This window comes from Pundamilia nyererei, unplaced genomic scaffold (genome assembly GCF_000239375.1).
Source record: "Pundamilia nyererei isolate P.nyererei 1_Seehausen unplaced genomic scaffold, PunNye1.0 scaffold00227, whole genome shotgun sequence".
NCBI classification, from domain to species: Eukaryota; Metazoa; Chordata; class Actinopteri; order Cichliformes; family Cichlidae; genus Pundamilia; species Pundamilia nyererei.
The window spans coordinates 599,002-613,408 of record NW_005187628.1 but is presented as its reverse complement, the minus strand read 5'-3'; the positions used below and the strand labels follow the sequence as shown (position 1 = coordinate 613,408).

Sequence of the window (14,407 nt, the reverse complement as noted above, 5' to 3'; positions counted from 1 at the left end):
TAATCAGCAAGTCATATCCAAGGGGGGGCTATTGAATCGTCAGACCCCACCTGCTGAGAGCACAAGCACCTTTAACGAATCTGGACTAAAATATATTTTGTTGTTCTCAAGATTATATTTGTGAATACTTGAAGTATTATTCAGACTCATTTGAATTTAAGAACAGGTTGCAATTCAAATCAGCAACATAAATAAAACTTTCTTAGAGCTGAGAAACAGCAAGCGGTGTTACATAGAACAAAGCAAAAAAAATCAGCCGAGAATTTCAAGAATATAAATGTAGAATGTGGCTAAGTGTTAATACTTGGCATTTAGACTTTGACCTTGTCATTTCCCACATGAACACACCTGAGGCTCAGCTCAGCAGGTTGTGACTTCCCCACCAGTGGACTGTGGGGTTTAAAAAGCTTTTGAAATGCTGTAAGAACAACTGTAACACCAGTGGCAGCGACATAGATTCAGGTCAGCGAGAAGGAAGCAGGTGTGCATGAAAAGAGTGAGCAGAGCAGTTCATGCAACATATTAGTGTGGCCACCATCCAAGAATTTTAAACTCGATACTGATGCCCACAGAAATACTTGATCCTTGACACCATTTTTGATATCATGGGGGGGATGACATGTAATTATGATGCTTTTTAAAAAAAATTGTTTTAAAGATTAGAAGAAAACAGCAACATTTTTAAGTGGCTTACACAGTCCAAAAAATGTATATTAAAATAACTGTACGGTTATTTTAAGGCAATGTGTTAAGATGTGTTCAGATTAAGATTCTTAGGTAGTTTTGAAGAATAAATTGAAAATTAAAAACAGCTATATTTGAGGTTGTCTGAGGTGAGGCAGTGCCGTGCTGCTGGTGACTTGGCTCCATGTTTTCATTGCTGATAAAATAAAGTTGCTAAAGTAGGCTGTGACTGTTTCTGGGTGAGTTTCTTCCACGTCAAAAAAATGCCAAAATAATAAAGAAAAATAGACACAGTATCCTTGTTTAATTGGCATAAATTCGTCCCATTTGAATGTATTAACTTTTTTATCATGTAGCACATCTTTTACGATTTCTGCAAATTGCCATCCATAAAAAAATCATCATTGGGACGCTATGCGACACAGAACCACTCGTGATTCCTTGGTGAACTAACATTTGGACGTGCTTTTGATGTGTAGACGAGCGAGTGCAAAGTCGATGTTCAGCCAGTCAGCGGTGCCGAGGACCCAGAGCCCCTGAGCAACGCGCGCAGGCATACCTGCAGTGCGAATAGAAGTTTGCCCTGCTGGAATCACTTGTGTGATTTAAATGGTTTATTCCTCATTGTGCAGTCTGAATACATAGTAACTTGGTATTTGTTTTAAGTATGAGCAGTGTTTTCACCCCACATGCTGTTAAATGGGATTTGCTTCAGCTCTGTTGTTTGTGTGTCTTGGCACAAGCAGCAGAGGAAATCTACACTGGGCTTGAGGGGGCTGGTTTTGCTTGTTTGTTTATGCCGTATGGGCTTTTTTCTTTCTTTTCTTTTTTCAAGCTAACCGCCATCAAAGCTTTGCAGCACCCCGCTCACAAAGTGATCAGTAGGCCAAAGCTCATGGACGCATCTGCTGGCCTCTGATGAGAAAATTGTGCCTCCATGCTTCCCTATTTCTGTCTGTAATTTCAATTTTCTCTTTTTCATTGTTGGCCCTCTCCCCTATGCTTATTCGCTTTCAAAGAATTTCAAGAAGACAAGTCGTCTATGGTTTTTCCCCCCCTCCCGTTTCCCTCCTCACGCATCTACCAGGGGCACTGAGCAAAGTGACGCACTCGCTCATCAAGCTCGCCCCACACCCCCACACACCAGCTTTGCTGTGAGAGAGGGAATAAGGAAGAGGGAAAGGGAGGAGTAGGGTGATTATTTCATTAAGAGAATGGCAATTCTTGGAGGGCAGTCAATAATAGATGAGGTTAAAAAACAATGGTGACTTTCCTTTTTTCACTGTACTCGTTTTCTCTCTCGCCCTCTCGAGTCAATAGAATCGACCTAATGGAAACCAGGTTACTCTTCCTTCCATCTCACCTCCCTGACATAATGTTGAACAAATGCATTATTCATTCTCTGGTCTAAGAAGCGAGGTAATTATACATTTATCTCCCAAATAATACTGGGTCCTTACTGCGCCTGTGACCTTGCCACAAGATTTATGCCATTTTGGACCTGCCCCCAAAGGCCGCTGAGAGAGCAAATGTATTCTCTTGGAAGGAGAAAAAAAAATGAAGGCGAATAAAAAAAATGGATTTGCTTTTTATGGATATAAGATGTCAAGTGGTTTGAAAAGTTCCAGTCATTAAATATAAAGTTTAGAACTTTATTTTGAAGTGTTTCAGAGGAGCAAGTCATCAGACCCCAGATTTAATGTTTAACTTTTGTCCAAGTTTTTGTTGAGTGGATAAAAAAGTGTACCAGAAGGGAAAAAAATGAACAAATGGTGCAACAGCTCTTTTATAAATGCCCTCTATGCTTTTTCTCTTAGCATAATCCCCCTTTCTTTCTCATTTCCTTCTCATTCTCTCCTTCCCAACTTTAGCTCTCTCCTTTATTTTCTCCACTGTTTTTTCCCTCATGAGCCATCTTCCCAATTTATTCAGCTCAAATGTACCCTTTCATAATATCTTCCTCCTCCTCTAATGCTTTTTGCTTCCTTCATACTCCCGTGTTGCCTGCAGGCCATCATGGCACAGCTTCCCCAGGAGGAGAAGGCAAAGATTGCTGAGCAGGTGGAGAGCTTCAGACAGGAAAAGTGCAAGTTAGACGCAGAAGTTGCCAAGTGGGACGACAATGGCAACGACATCATTGTGCTCGCCAAGCAGATGTGCATGATCATGATGGAGATGACAGATTTCACCAGGTAAGAGTGACACACAGTGGACATTTTTATTTTAAATGTGAAAATTATGCAGATGGAGATTGTTTGAAAAGCAAACTATTTTCTGTTTTGTTGAAGGCAAAAAAAGCACTTTGTTATGATCAGACTGTAATGGTTGTCATGGTTCAGAGACGGGCTATATGTTGACTCCTGCTTTTTTTTAAAGCCAGCTGTCTCCTTAATCTGAGCGTTCAGACAGTCACATTAACCCTGCCACAGTACTTAAGCCACCTGTAGTTCGTGATCCGTAGGTGTCCTCAGGACCACGTTTTGCCACGATGACACTTACTCACGCGCACAAACACTCACAAGGTGAAAGCAATACCGGTCACACCATTGCGGCTGGTGGAAATCAGAACCATGATTAGTCATGAGTGTTTGTGACTGCGGTGCTGTGACTGCACCGTTATTACTTGGCAGTGACCCCGTTGACTCACGCTGGCATGAACAAACTGAATGGAAGTTTCAACTTCCAGTGACTAAAAATGAGACATCAGTGAGAGGCAGGCACAGTTCTCTTATCCACATTAACTCTCCCCTTTGTTGCAAAAAAGAAAGAAAAAAACCCCTAGTTAGATCACAAACGATCTGGTTTCCTCTCCTGTATTTTTTCCCTTTTACCGTAACTTCTCTGAAAATTTTCATGTTTTGCTTTTAAAGCATAAATTGTTTCCTTCTTGGAGAGTGCTTCAAAGCATGTCTCCAAGATGGATCATTAGGGATACAGGTAGACTGTATTTGTTTCATCCATTATCTGGGAATGTCTTTGTTATTGTATTGTGTCATATTTTTAATGCCACAAACAGCAAATTAGCTTCCCTACATGCCTGTGCAGCACTGGGGTGAGCGCAGTCTTTAAAGGGAAGCTCTGCATGCCTCCTGCCTCTGCAACTCCACCCACCATCCCTTTTTTCCCTTCTTCTCTCCTTGAATTTTCCCAGAGGCAAAGGCCCCCTGAAGAACTCCTCAGATGTGATCAACGCGGCTAAGAAAATTGCAGAGGCTGGTTCGAGGATGGACAAATTGGCCCGTGCTGTTGCAGATCAGGTAGCTTTGCAACTCAGTTTGTGTCTGCTTAGTTTAATTTTTGCCATTATACACGTACTTTGTATCAGACTAAATGTGTCTCTGACTGTGTCACGGTTTCTGGCGGAGGAGCAAATTGTGAATAAGCCGGCATGGCCGATGGAAATCTTTACTGTGGGCATTGATGAGCCTTGCCGAAGCAGCAGGGTGTGTTTCTGCATGACTTTGTCTCCCAAAGGGACCAACACTGAGAGAGCAAGACAGCAGAACCAAGTTGTGTCTCTAATATAATTAGCTCCCAACCGAGGTGTTGCATTCATTATCAGATGAGTACCTCTCTAAAACACGCTGACAGACCATTTTCAATATCTAATCAATCAGCGCTGCGCCGGGGGAAGATGGAAGTGAAAAGCAATACGTGTGTATGTTGTGTATGTGTGTGTACAGCAAATGAAGTGGGAGGTATTTCAAAATGCTAGCAGCACTCCAGGTAATGCATAATGTTCTTCTTCATTTCATCTGTCTCTAATAAGAAGTGAGAATAAACTTAGGCTCTATACTCACTGATTCATTAAGGCAGCCTGTTGTCATTGTAATTGCTGCTGCTGTTAGCTAGCAAACCTTTGGAATAATTATTGTTGGTTTCACTAACACACACTGGGCTTCCATCCATTGCTGCTTAGCTGAAGAAATGAAGCTAAATTTTAGAGTGAAATCTTTTTCTGAAGCCTCCATAAAGCGTCATACATCATCACACACAGCCACGTTAGTGAAAAGCACAAGGTTTTTATAAGTATAATCTCTATACTTAAAGTTTATTTTATATGTTATATGCATAATAAGTGTGTACATCCATGAAAACTGACCAGATAACATTGCCACATACACTCACTAACCACTATATTATGTATTATTCAACTTTATTCACTTTGTTGTTCATTTTATTGTCCAGTTGCTTGTTAATGTCAATATCTGATCAGCTAGTCCCATGGTAGCAGCTCAGTATGTTTAGGCAAGGTCAAGACAAGCTTTGAAGTTGAAACGGAGCATCAGAGAGGGATTTGCAGAAGGTGATTTCAATGCCTTTAAATGTCGCATGGTTGTTGGTGTCAGGCGAGAGGGTCTGAGTATTTCAGAAACTGCTGATCTACTGGGATTTTCCCACACAACCGTCTCTAGGGTTTATAGGGAATGATCTATAAGATATTTACTGCTGCTCCCCCAGAAAATATCTAAGGAGCAGCAAGTCTCTGGGTGAAAATGTTTTGTTGATGCCAGAGGTTGGAGGAGAATAATCGGATTGCTCTGAGTTGATAGGAAGGCAAAAGTAACAAAATAACCAGTCACTACAACCAAGGTATTCAGAAGAGCATCTCTGAAATACACATTGAACCTTGAAAAGGATGTGCTACAGCAGCAGAAGGGCACACTGGCTGCCACTCCAGCTAAGAACAGTAAGTTGAGGCTACACACAGGCTCACCAAACTGGACAATGGAAGACTGGAAAAAAGTTGCCTCATCTGATGAGTCTTGATTTCTGCTGCAGCATTCAGATGATGAACGAGAGAGTCAGCAGCTCAGGCTGGTGATGCTGATGTAATGGTGTGGAGATATTTTCTTTGCAGACTTTTAGTACCAAAGGCCTTTAAATGAGAAAACCCTTTTGTTTTGGCCTATGACCTAACCTTCTGGAAAATTAAAATATGCTGAAAAGCTATTTAGATGTCCGACATCTTAAAAAAAGACAAAAAAAGGAGAAAAGAAATAACCTTTGTAACATTTTTCCTTGAATGTGGATTCAACCAAAGAGGATTTTGACCAACTCTTTTAAATGTTCTTTATCTTGTGCCTTCTTGTGACAATATGTGATTTCACAACAATATATCAACAAGCCTTCTGCTCCTACCACAGCACAGAATGCCCACTAGTTTTTAAGGCTGCAGAGTATGTTAAGCTTTCAGTGGCCCAGAAGGAATCTTTAGTCAAAGCTGGCACTTTTCTGCTCGTGTCACACTATCCTGCTCTCCAGACCATATTGCACTACAGAACAAAATTTCGGGCTCTTTTGCATGTTTCCATGTGTGAAAACATTTGCCTCTGTTTGGTGTCGCGTATGCTGTTGAGAGAAATATCTGGGACAGAGAGTACAAAAGAAGCACGGATTTGTATTTGTGTGCCTTTGTATTCACTTCTTGGCTCGTAGACTGCCAAGTGATGATCAGTGTTTAACAGGGTTTAGGTAGGAGTGAATCTGTCACATGGCAAATCACTTCCAGAGCCTGTGTCTGAATCAACAGTTGCCGTAATGAAAAGAGCAGGTGGCTTGCCATTTTTAATTCTCACTTAAATGTTTCCTAGACCAGTGTTTATTGAATATTCAGAACCTTCTGCTACACTTCCAGGGACATCAGCACTGTGTACTGAAATTAAAGTGGGACTTGAGGACCTTTTCATTTCCAGCATGTATTTATTCTGAAGGTTCTCATGTTGGGCACTCGGTCCATTTGCTGCCATGCCATCTAGTAATCGGAGTGAGTTAATAAAAGTTAAAAGCTGAAAAGTTTGCTTATATCAAGCATCTTAATGGAATTACACAACAAATCAAATGACCTTTATTGTTGTGGATAAAGACAAGTGTTTTGCATTCGCACATTGTAGTCATTGTAACCGGTGCTTGTCGAGAGCACTGTGGCATGACAGTAAAAGTAAAGCCTTCTCCGCTGCATTCAGGCAGGTCCCATAAGTAGCAAACCTTGTCACCATGACTCCACGTCAGCCCTATTGATGAGCACATGTGAGGCAGAAGGCAATTCAATATGGAAGTGGGGGACTTTCATAGTCGTTTGAGCACAGCACATGACATAGAAAAAAACCCTAGAGGCACTTCACCCCATTTCACTCCAGCAATGTCTTTTTTTCGACTCTATTTCTCCCTCTTCATTTTCTCATGGTGCTTGATTTGTTAACCCCTACATGCATACTAAAGATCTAATTCATCATTTCATTCAGTTTAAGCGTCCAACACCCCGATTTTCCTCAAACCGTGTCTCTAATCCAAATGTGCATTTTTTTCTCTCTTGAAGCATCTTTTTGCTTGTGTTATGTGTTTTTAACAGTACTCTGAATGCACATGTTGGCAAGCAAAAACTGTGTATTTTCCAATATAGCACAGTGGTATTGTTGTCCCACTGTTGCACAACAATAAAGCTTATGTGAACACAGCCAGACGTTGAGGCTTGATCGCGGTTTAACATAATTCAACTCAGTTCAATTCAATTTTCTTTGTATAGCGCCAAATCACAGCAACAAGTTGCCTCAAGGTGCTTTGTATTATGAGGTAAAGACTCTAAAATAACACAGAGAAAACCCCAACAATTAAATGGCCTCAAAGGAGCAAGCGCTTGGTGACAATGGGGAGGAAAAATTCCCTTTTAACAGCAAGAAACCTTCGGCAGAACCAGGAACAGGGAAGGGCAGCCATCTGCCGCAACAGGTTGGGGATGAGGGGATGGAGAACAGACACGCTGTGTAAGACGGCCAGAGATTAATAATAACTAACGATTAAACACAGAGTGGTATATAAACACAGTGAGTGAATATGAAATATTCAAGCTCCCGGCAGCTTATTGCAGCGTAACTAAGAGAGGATTCAGGGTCACCTGATCTAACAATTATTATAAGCTTTATCAAAAAGGAAATTTTTAAATGTAATCTTAAAAGTAGAGAGTGTGTCTGTTTCCGCAAGGCATACCCATTTAAAGACAGGAAGTGAGCTTAGAAGACATAACTGAAAGTATTTTTAAGAAAACAGGAACCTGATGCACCTGATGAAAATATGAAACATTTATTTATAACAACAACAAACACAGACGCAACAATAACGCCACAAAGATGCTAATTACGCATGAATAATAAATGCAGTTGATGAATGAAAAGCATTAAACATGAATGTGCCGCAAATTAATAAATACCAAAAAGCTGTAGCCGTCACCTCAAACAGCAGCTGATAAATGGAGTTTGGAAATGCAGCAAAAGGTAATTTGAGGTTCTGAAAAGCGAGTAAAGTTGAGGGAAAACCGTGGGTGTGTCGTCATCTTGATGGAGACTGAGGACAGCATCAGAGATCCTTCCAGCTGTTGTTCCACACAGCTAGAAGATCAAAGTTATGGTGTCTTATATGTACAGTTCTGGAGGCAAATTCAAAGATGCATCTGACCGATCACAAATGTTTTTATCATTCGACAGAGGAGCGAGTGTTGACTGCCTTCTGTGGACATAAATGGGTCACAACATAGCAGCTTTTCAGGTGACTTTGAATGTCCCGGCAAAAGAAGTGAAACTGGGGTTTGAAGATCTCAGCGAGCACATCTTTGGACTCCTCACGCTGTTAGGATTCTTATGACACCAACCGCCACCAAGTTTATCTTTAGGAGTTTGTGTAGCGCAGAGCACAGCGTTATGAAAAACTGTGACATGTAGCAGTATGAATAACTTGGCTTGAGGCAGGCACACTTTGATTGCCGAGTCATTCTGTCAGCGCAGGTACTTGGTATCTGTGTTGACAGTTGTCGTAGGTGTCTTTACATTTCTGTGTAGCATGTCAAGGTGAGAAAATACGACTACACCTGAGATGGTAAGAACTTCAGGTTGGAGCTATTCTTAGAAAGGCATCATACAGAGTGACCTTGTAAGTGTGATACAGTGCCCATATTCAGTGTAATATTCGACAAAGTAGATGTCTTTGAATGATTGTGGCTTGGAGAGTGCTCAGGTAGAGTAGAAAAGCACTTTATCAAAACCAGTCCACCTACCATCCCTGTCGCCGAGTGAAAAGCTGTGTGGAAGATCTTCCGTGTGCTTTGTTTGATCATTTGTTAAAATCCTTTTTTTACCTAAAATATTATGTGACCACATTGCAAGTGTGTGAAGTGAAGAGGATGTATCTGACATTATAAGTTGTTTGGTTTTTTTTGGGGGGGGGGGGTCTGTAGCTCTTATAGGTAAGACACAACCTGAGCAGAAGATTCAGTTAATAATAATTTTAATTCTGGGCAGAAATTGCACATTTTAGATGTAAATCAATAGTCACATGTTTTAAAAAATCATGAATGGTACTCAAGGTCACTTGAATTATTTATTTTGTCGATGGTGGGAAATTGTAATTTATCTTTTAAGACTTTTCCTGTGCAACATGCCAGATAATGGAATAAATCATAAAAAGAAGATGCGGTGCATTAGGAATGCACTAAAATAGAATAAGTGATTTTAGTATGTATGAGAGCACAACAGTGCTCGGCCTTTGGTGGAGATGCAAAGACTGAATGAGCAAATAGAAAGATTACCAGCTATCTTGACGTAACTGACAAGTGACAGCTTACCATCAGAGAGACTGTAGCTGTCCAGTCAGCTAGAAGACATATTGTGTAACTGAGTGTAACATGCTCTATTTGAATCTGTCATCGTACCATCTTCAAGTCAGCCTTTTCAGATTTCATCCTTGTCTTCGTCTACTGTTATCCATTTAACGCACAACAAAACGCTACAATAAAGGCAAAACCACAACAGAGCTCAGGCTGCGAGCGAAACAGTTTCTGATTACTAATTACTACTTCTTACAAAGTGAATCATTTAGGAGAAAAAGTCCAAGCCTGCTTATAAATGCAGCATCAGCGTGAGGTGTGACTTGTGTTTTGACAGACTGCCACACTCTGATGGTGTTGCCCTCATCTTAGCAAGAGAGTTCACATCATCTTGCTAAATTATCCATTTGGAGCATGTTTTATTCATTTAGGGCCAAATTATGCAAAAACAAAAAAGAACTCTCTTTCTTGTTCCTCTGGACACTAATATAAAATGTTCATATAATAGTGAAAGAAGAGAGAAGGTCAGAGAGAGTTTGGCGAAGGCCGAAAAAGTCCAGTTGTCACTGCACGTTGTTTCCTGACTAGACAGTAATGAATCCTATTTCGCTATAAAGAGAGAGGGCTTCAATGAGCCAGGCAAAGTAATGGGCCATACAATTTATTTACATCAACAGGGAATCTGTGGAAGAACTGGGCTATTAGTCAACTGTACAATAGGGAACAATTGTGTCACGTCTGCATCAAAGTTGCCTCGGGCAATAGTGTGAAGTGCCAGCAGTGCGAAGTGCAGTTAGCAGTTATTCTAGCCAGGACTGGCGGTGCAGTGATAATGCCCAAAGAGACGCTTCACCCTCACTGGCTGCTTTATGAGCTAGCAGCTCGCCCTCAGTCTGCACTCAGTGAGAGGAAGATGGTGCTTTATTGTGCTGTTGAAAGTCCTGCTCTCGCCGTAACTATGCCTTGAATTGCTTTTTGCAATTATATTTGTAGGTTGGAAAGGAGAAAAAAAACTCCAAACATTTCACCAAAGACAAAAGACAGACTTTTGCTATCCATTTGTGAGCATCAGTGAAGGGCACTTTGGGCCGGTCGATGCAATTTTTCTTGGCCCAGGAGGCCTTGTCTCAGGTAGAAGGAGATGAAACAGGAAGCCAGGAAAGTTGTAAGTCCTGGAGGGGGTATATTCATGTCACAGCTCGATGTTTAACTTGCCATCCCCATATACCCGAGCCCAGAAGACAAGGAAATGAGCTGTGCATTTCCCCACACAGTGGTGCTGAATGTCCTAGTTAGGACCGTTTAATATTAATGGCTGGAAGAAAGGTGCTGCTACAAAATGATGCTCACAGTGTTTAAGCAGCTGATGCAGTGTTCTTAACCCACTGGGAGCTTAGTGGGCCATAGCTGACTCCTGGAAGACTTCCAGATGGAATAATAGGGGCAAACTGTGTGATAGTAGGATACCTGAGGAGGCTGTCCTCTTATTCCCTGTTGGTCCATTTGCTGCTCTGTATGATTGGTCTTTCTCCTGTTGAAGTAGCACAAAGGCCAGCAGGACCAGGTCAGAACTTCTGATTCAAAAAAATAATATAAAAGTGGGCCACAGGGGAAGAAAGGCTGCTGTGGAAGCAAGTCGTTCTGGGTTTTGAAATATTGTGTCCATTCATTGTGGATTGATCTGCTTTCTTCTTCTGCAACATGCTGTGACAAACTTGTTTCATGTGAAATGAATGTGTTTGACACCCTGCAGTGCAGCTCAACTCGCCTTTGAAACCCATGCCTGCAACAACTAACAATGGGGGAAAAAATATTGAGCAACAGCCTTCGTGCTTCGCGCAAAGATGTGTAATTAGCAACCAAAAACGCCGGAACCCCGCTGTTCCTATTTTTTTGTTTGGTTTGTTTAGGATTGTTTCTCTTGGTGTTATATTTTAAAACCGGCTCAACTTCAGACACCATGACTATTATAACAATCCAATTTGATGGAGGACTTGGATCTGAATTATTTTTTGGGGAAAACGTACCGCCATTAATCCAGATGGTAGTTCTGCGATAGGCATAGACTTAGATTTTGGCAATAATGTCTGAAACAAGTCCTAAGACCATTTTCCATGGCTTTGACTGGATCAAAATGTAAAAACATTTTCAGCCATGTATACAAATTTCACTTCATACAGTGGGAGAAATAGTTATTTGATCGCCTGCTGAATTTGTAAGTTTGCTCATTACAAAGAAATTAACAGGTGATAGTTTGATTTTAATGGAGAAAGAATATCAAACAAAATTCCAGAAAGAAACAAAAAAACAAAAGTTATAAATTGATTTTCCTCTCATTGAATAAACTATAAAATTAGACATTGTTCATTTCTTTATAAGTGAGCAAACTCACAGATTCAGCAGGGGATAAGATAATTATTTCCCCCACTGTAGATGCAATAATCACATTTGCATGTCACTACACATCATTGTGATGATGCAGGAAGATGTATGTAATTCTCTGTGCTTATATCCTTTGCATTGGAAACTATTTCATCAAAACAGTGTACATTTCAGGGCACATCCCTTTATTTGTATTGCAGAATTTCTGAATCATGATGCACAGCTGTCAGTGTGAGGAGGCTAAAGATGAAAAAGTAAAAACTGTTGGGTTTTGCTGCTGTTAATTTAAAGTCTAATTGCCATGATCATATATAGACTACATGTGTCTTTGCACCTCTTTTCCATTCAGTGCCCTGATTCAGCATGCAAGCAGGATCTGCTGGCTTACCTTCAGAGAATTGCCCTGTACTGTCATCAGCTCAACATCTGCAGCAAGGTGAAAGCTGAGGTCCAGAATCTGGGTGGAGAGCTCATCGTGTCTGGGGTAAGTGCTTCACTATCACTGATGTTGTAGACACGCTTTAAGCGTAGATTCACTAGACTTGATCCATTTAAGACCTTTTTTATGCTCCGTGCTGCGGATGGGCAAATCTTTTTTTTCAAGGTCATAATGAAGCTTGGAAGATGAGATAAAGGGTCATGTAGATTATGGCTGATGCAATTATTTCAAAACGATTGCCATCTAATAATACCTGAAATATGCACCACGGGCTTTTTTCCAGTTGTAGTGTTCATGCCTCATGAACTCCTAATAGTGCTCCAACCAAAATCAGACAATTATTCCATGTTGCTTGGATTTAATATTCATGAGGTTCTTAAACTTCTTATCCACCATGTTTTTCAGTGTATGGAAATATAGAAGTTAATACAAAAACTACAACAATGCACAATTTTATGAACCTTTCTAAACAGTATCATTTGTATAACTTATAAAATAGCTGGTATACGAGTCTCTTCTATCATCATTAGTGCAGCATGTGTGGACTTTAAACACATTTTAAACTATTAAAGTTGAGCCCTGCAGTTCTCCTTACTGACCAGTTTTTGTGAATTTAGATATTATCAGGGGAAAAAAAATAAAAGATCTGTTTCAATGGAGCCAACTAAAAACAAATTTGACTTTTATCTTTGCTTTGGATTTCCCCGCATCCTGCGTTGATACACTTCTTAATTTCTCAGGACTCTAATGTTTGTCTCACATGAGATATGCAAGCCCCGCTGAGATTTTAACCTTTTCATGGTGGCCAGCTGGAGTCCACACTCATTAAATCTAAACTGTTGACTCGTCTCAGTGTGATGTAGGAGGAGGCCCACTGGCCACGACCCTTAAATGTCAGCCAAACAAAACAGACGGAGACAGAGGTGCACCTGACCCCTGCCTCTGCTAATTAAGAACTGCTAAAATAAGATGTCATATAGTGAGAGCCGTGTTTTTATCCTCTCTAATTGCTGGTTGCGGCACAGACCTTCTAGGTGTTGTATCTACACTGCTGTGCAAAAGTCTTGAGTCACCCTTCATTTCTTCATATTTTGATTCCAAGGAGCCAAATGTTATTGTGATTTTTGGTTTTAAACAATAGTTGTCCAGGCTTTGAAAGTTTTTTGCTGTTTTTTACTAACTTCTAGTCCAGTCCTTGTACCTTATCATTTTTAAAGAAGCATTTTTGTTGAACCACTTAACACTGAAGTATAAGTGGAAGTATAAAAAAGGCACTTAATTCAAGGGATGAAGCAGTGTTGTGTCTGAACGTAACAGACAACTTACAATTTAAAATTCATTCTTTGCTATCTTTAGTCACTTACTTGCATAAACACATCATTTGTTCCCTGCTCTTTAGTTGAATCCATGAAAAATGCCAAAAATAACAGAGTTTGACAAGCACACGATACAAGTATTGCAACAACAACGTAATTCTTAGAGAGCTGTTAGCCAAAAACAAATTTCATTATGGTGTGCAGTGTGGCCTTAAAAAATCTGAGGAAACTGGACAAGTGGACAGTTTCTAAAAGACCCTGAAATCTAGAGCAGATGAACAGTATCTAAAAGTCATGTCCTTAAGAAATAGGAAGGAAGAAATGGAAACAGGAGAAAAGTCTGAGACACGCCAAATTATGTAAGAACTAGACTGAAATTTTGTGGTAACAGGTTATATTAAGTGATGAATCCATTCATCATCATTTGAATCATTTGAAATTTGTGGTTCAAATTGGAGCTGCACTTCAGCCAGCAGTGTTCAGGATCGAAAATGATTGACTTATGAATACAAAAAGGTACCATCACAATTTGATCCACCGTGCAAAACCATCTGGAAAGCTTCTGATTAGCAACAGCTTCATTTTTCAGAATGATCCCAAACACACTGCTAATGCATTAAAATCATAGCTGTGTGGAAAAACACACAATGCAACATTATCATAGAAATAGAGAGATAGACCTTATGAATTACAGATATATTAGAAAAATAAAATAGAAAAATAAATAGATTAGAAAAAAATTGGGTACCAAAAAAAAAAATATGCCCAGAGCCTGGATGTAGCCACAGCAAGAAGAGCTTTGAATGTCCTTCAAGAAACCTGGAGAACTATTCCTGAAGAAGACAAATTAACCAAAAGTCTGCCCAGGAGAGTTCAGGCAGTGTTTAAAGACAAGTGATCAGTGTTGGGTAAGTTACTTTAAATTAGTAACTTAGTTACATTACTAGTTACTTCTATCAAAAGTAACTCAGTTACTTCAAGTTACTCGTT

At 40.2% G+C, this 14,407-nt stretch overlaps 1 protein-coding gene across 1 annotated transcript in view; it reads left to right on the top strand.

The window, feature by feature from the left end:
- ctnna2 (catenin (cadherin-associated protein), alpha 2) overlaps positions 1-14,407 on the top strand; it is a 320,434-nt gene that overhangs the window by 302,921 nt on the left and 3,106 nt on the right. The window contains exons 15-17 of the mRNA XM_005748704.1: positions 2,695-2,876; positions 3,836-3,941; positions 12,012-12,146. Coding sequence (XP_005748761.1) covers positions 2,695-2,876; positions 3,836-3,941; positions 12,012-12,146 — 423 coding nt within the window. The remainder of the gene's footprint in view (positions 1-2,694; positions 2,877-3,835; positions 3,942-12,011; positions 12,147-14,407) is intronic.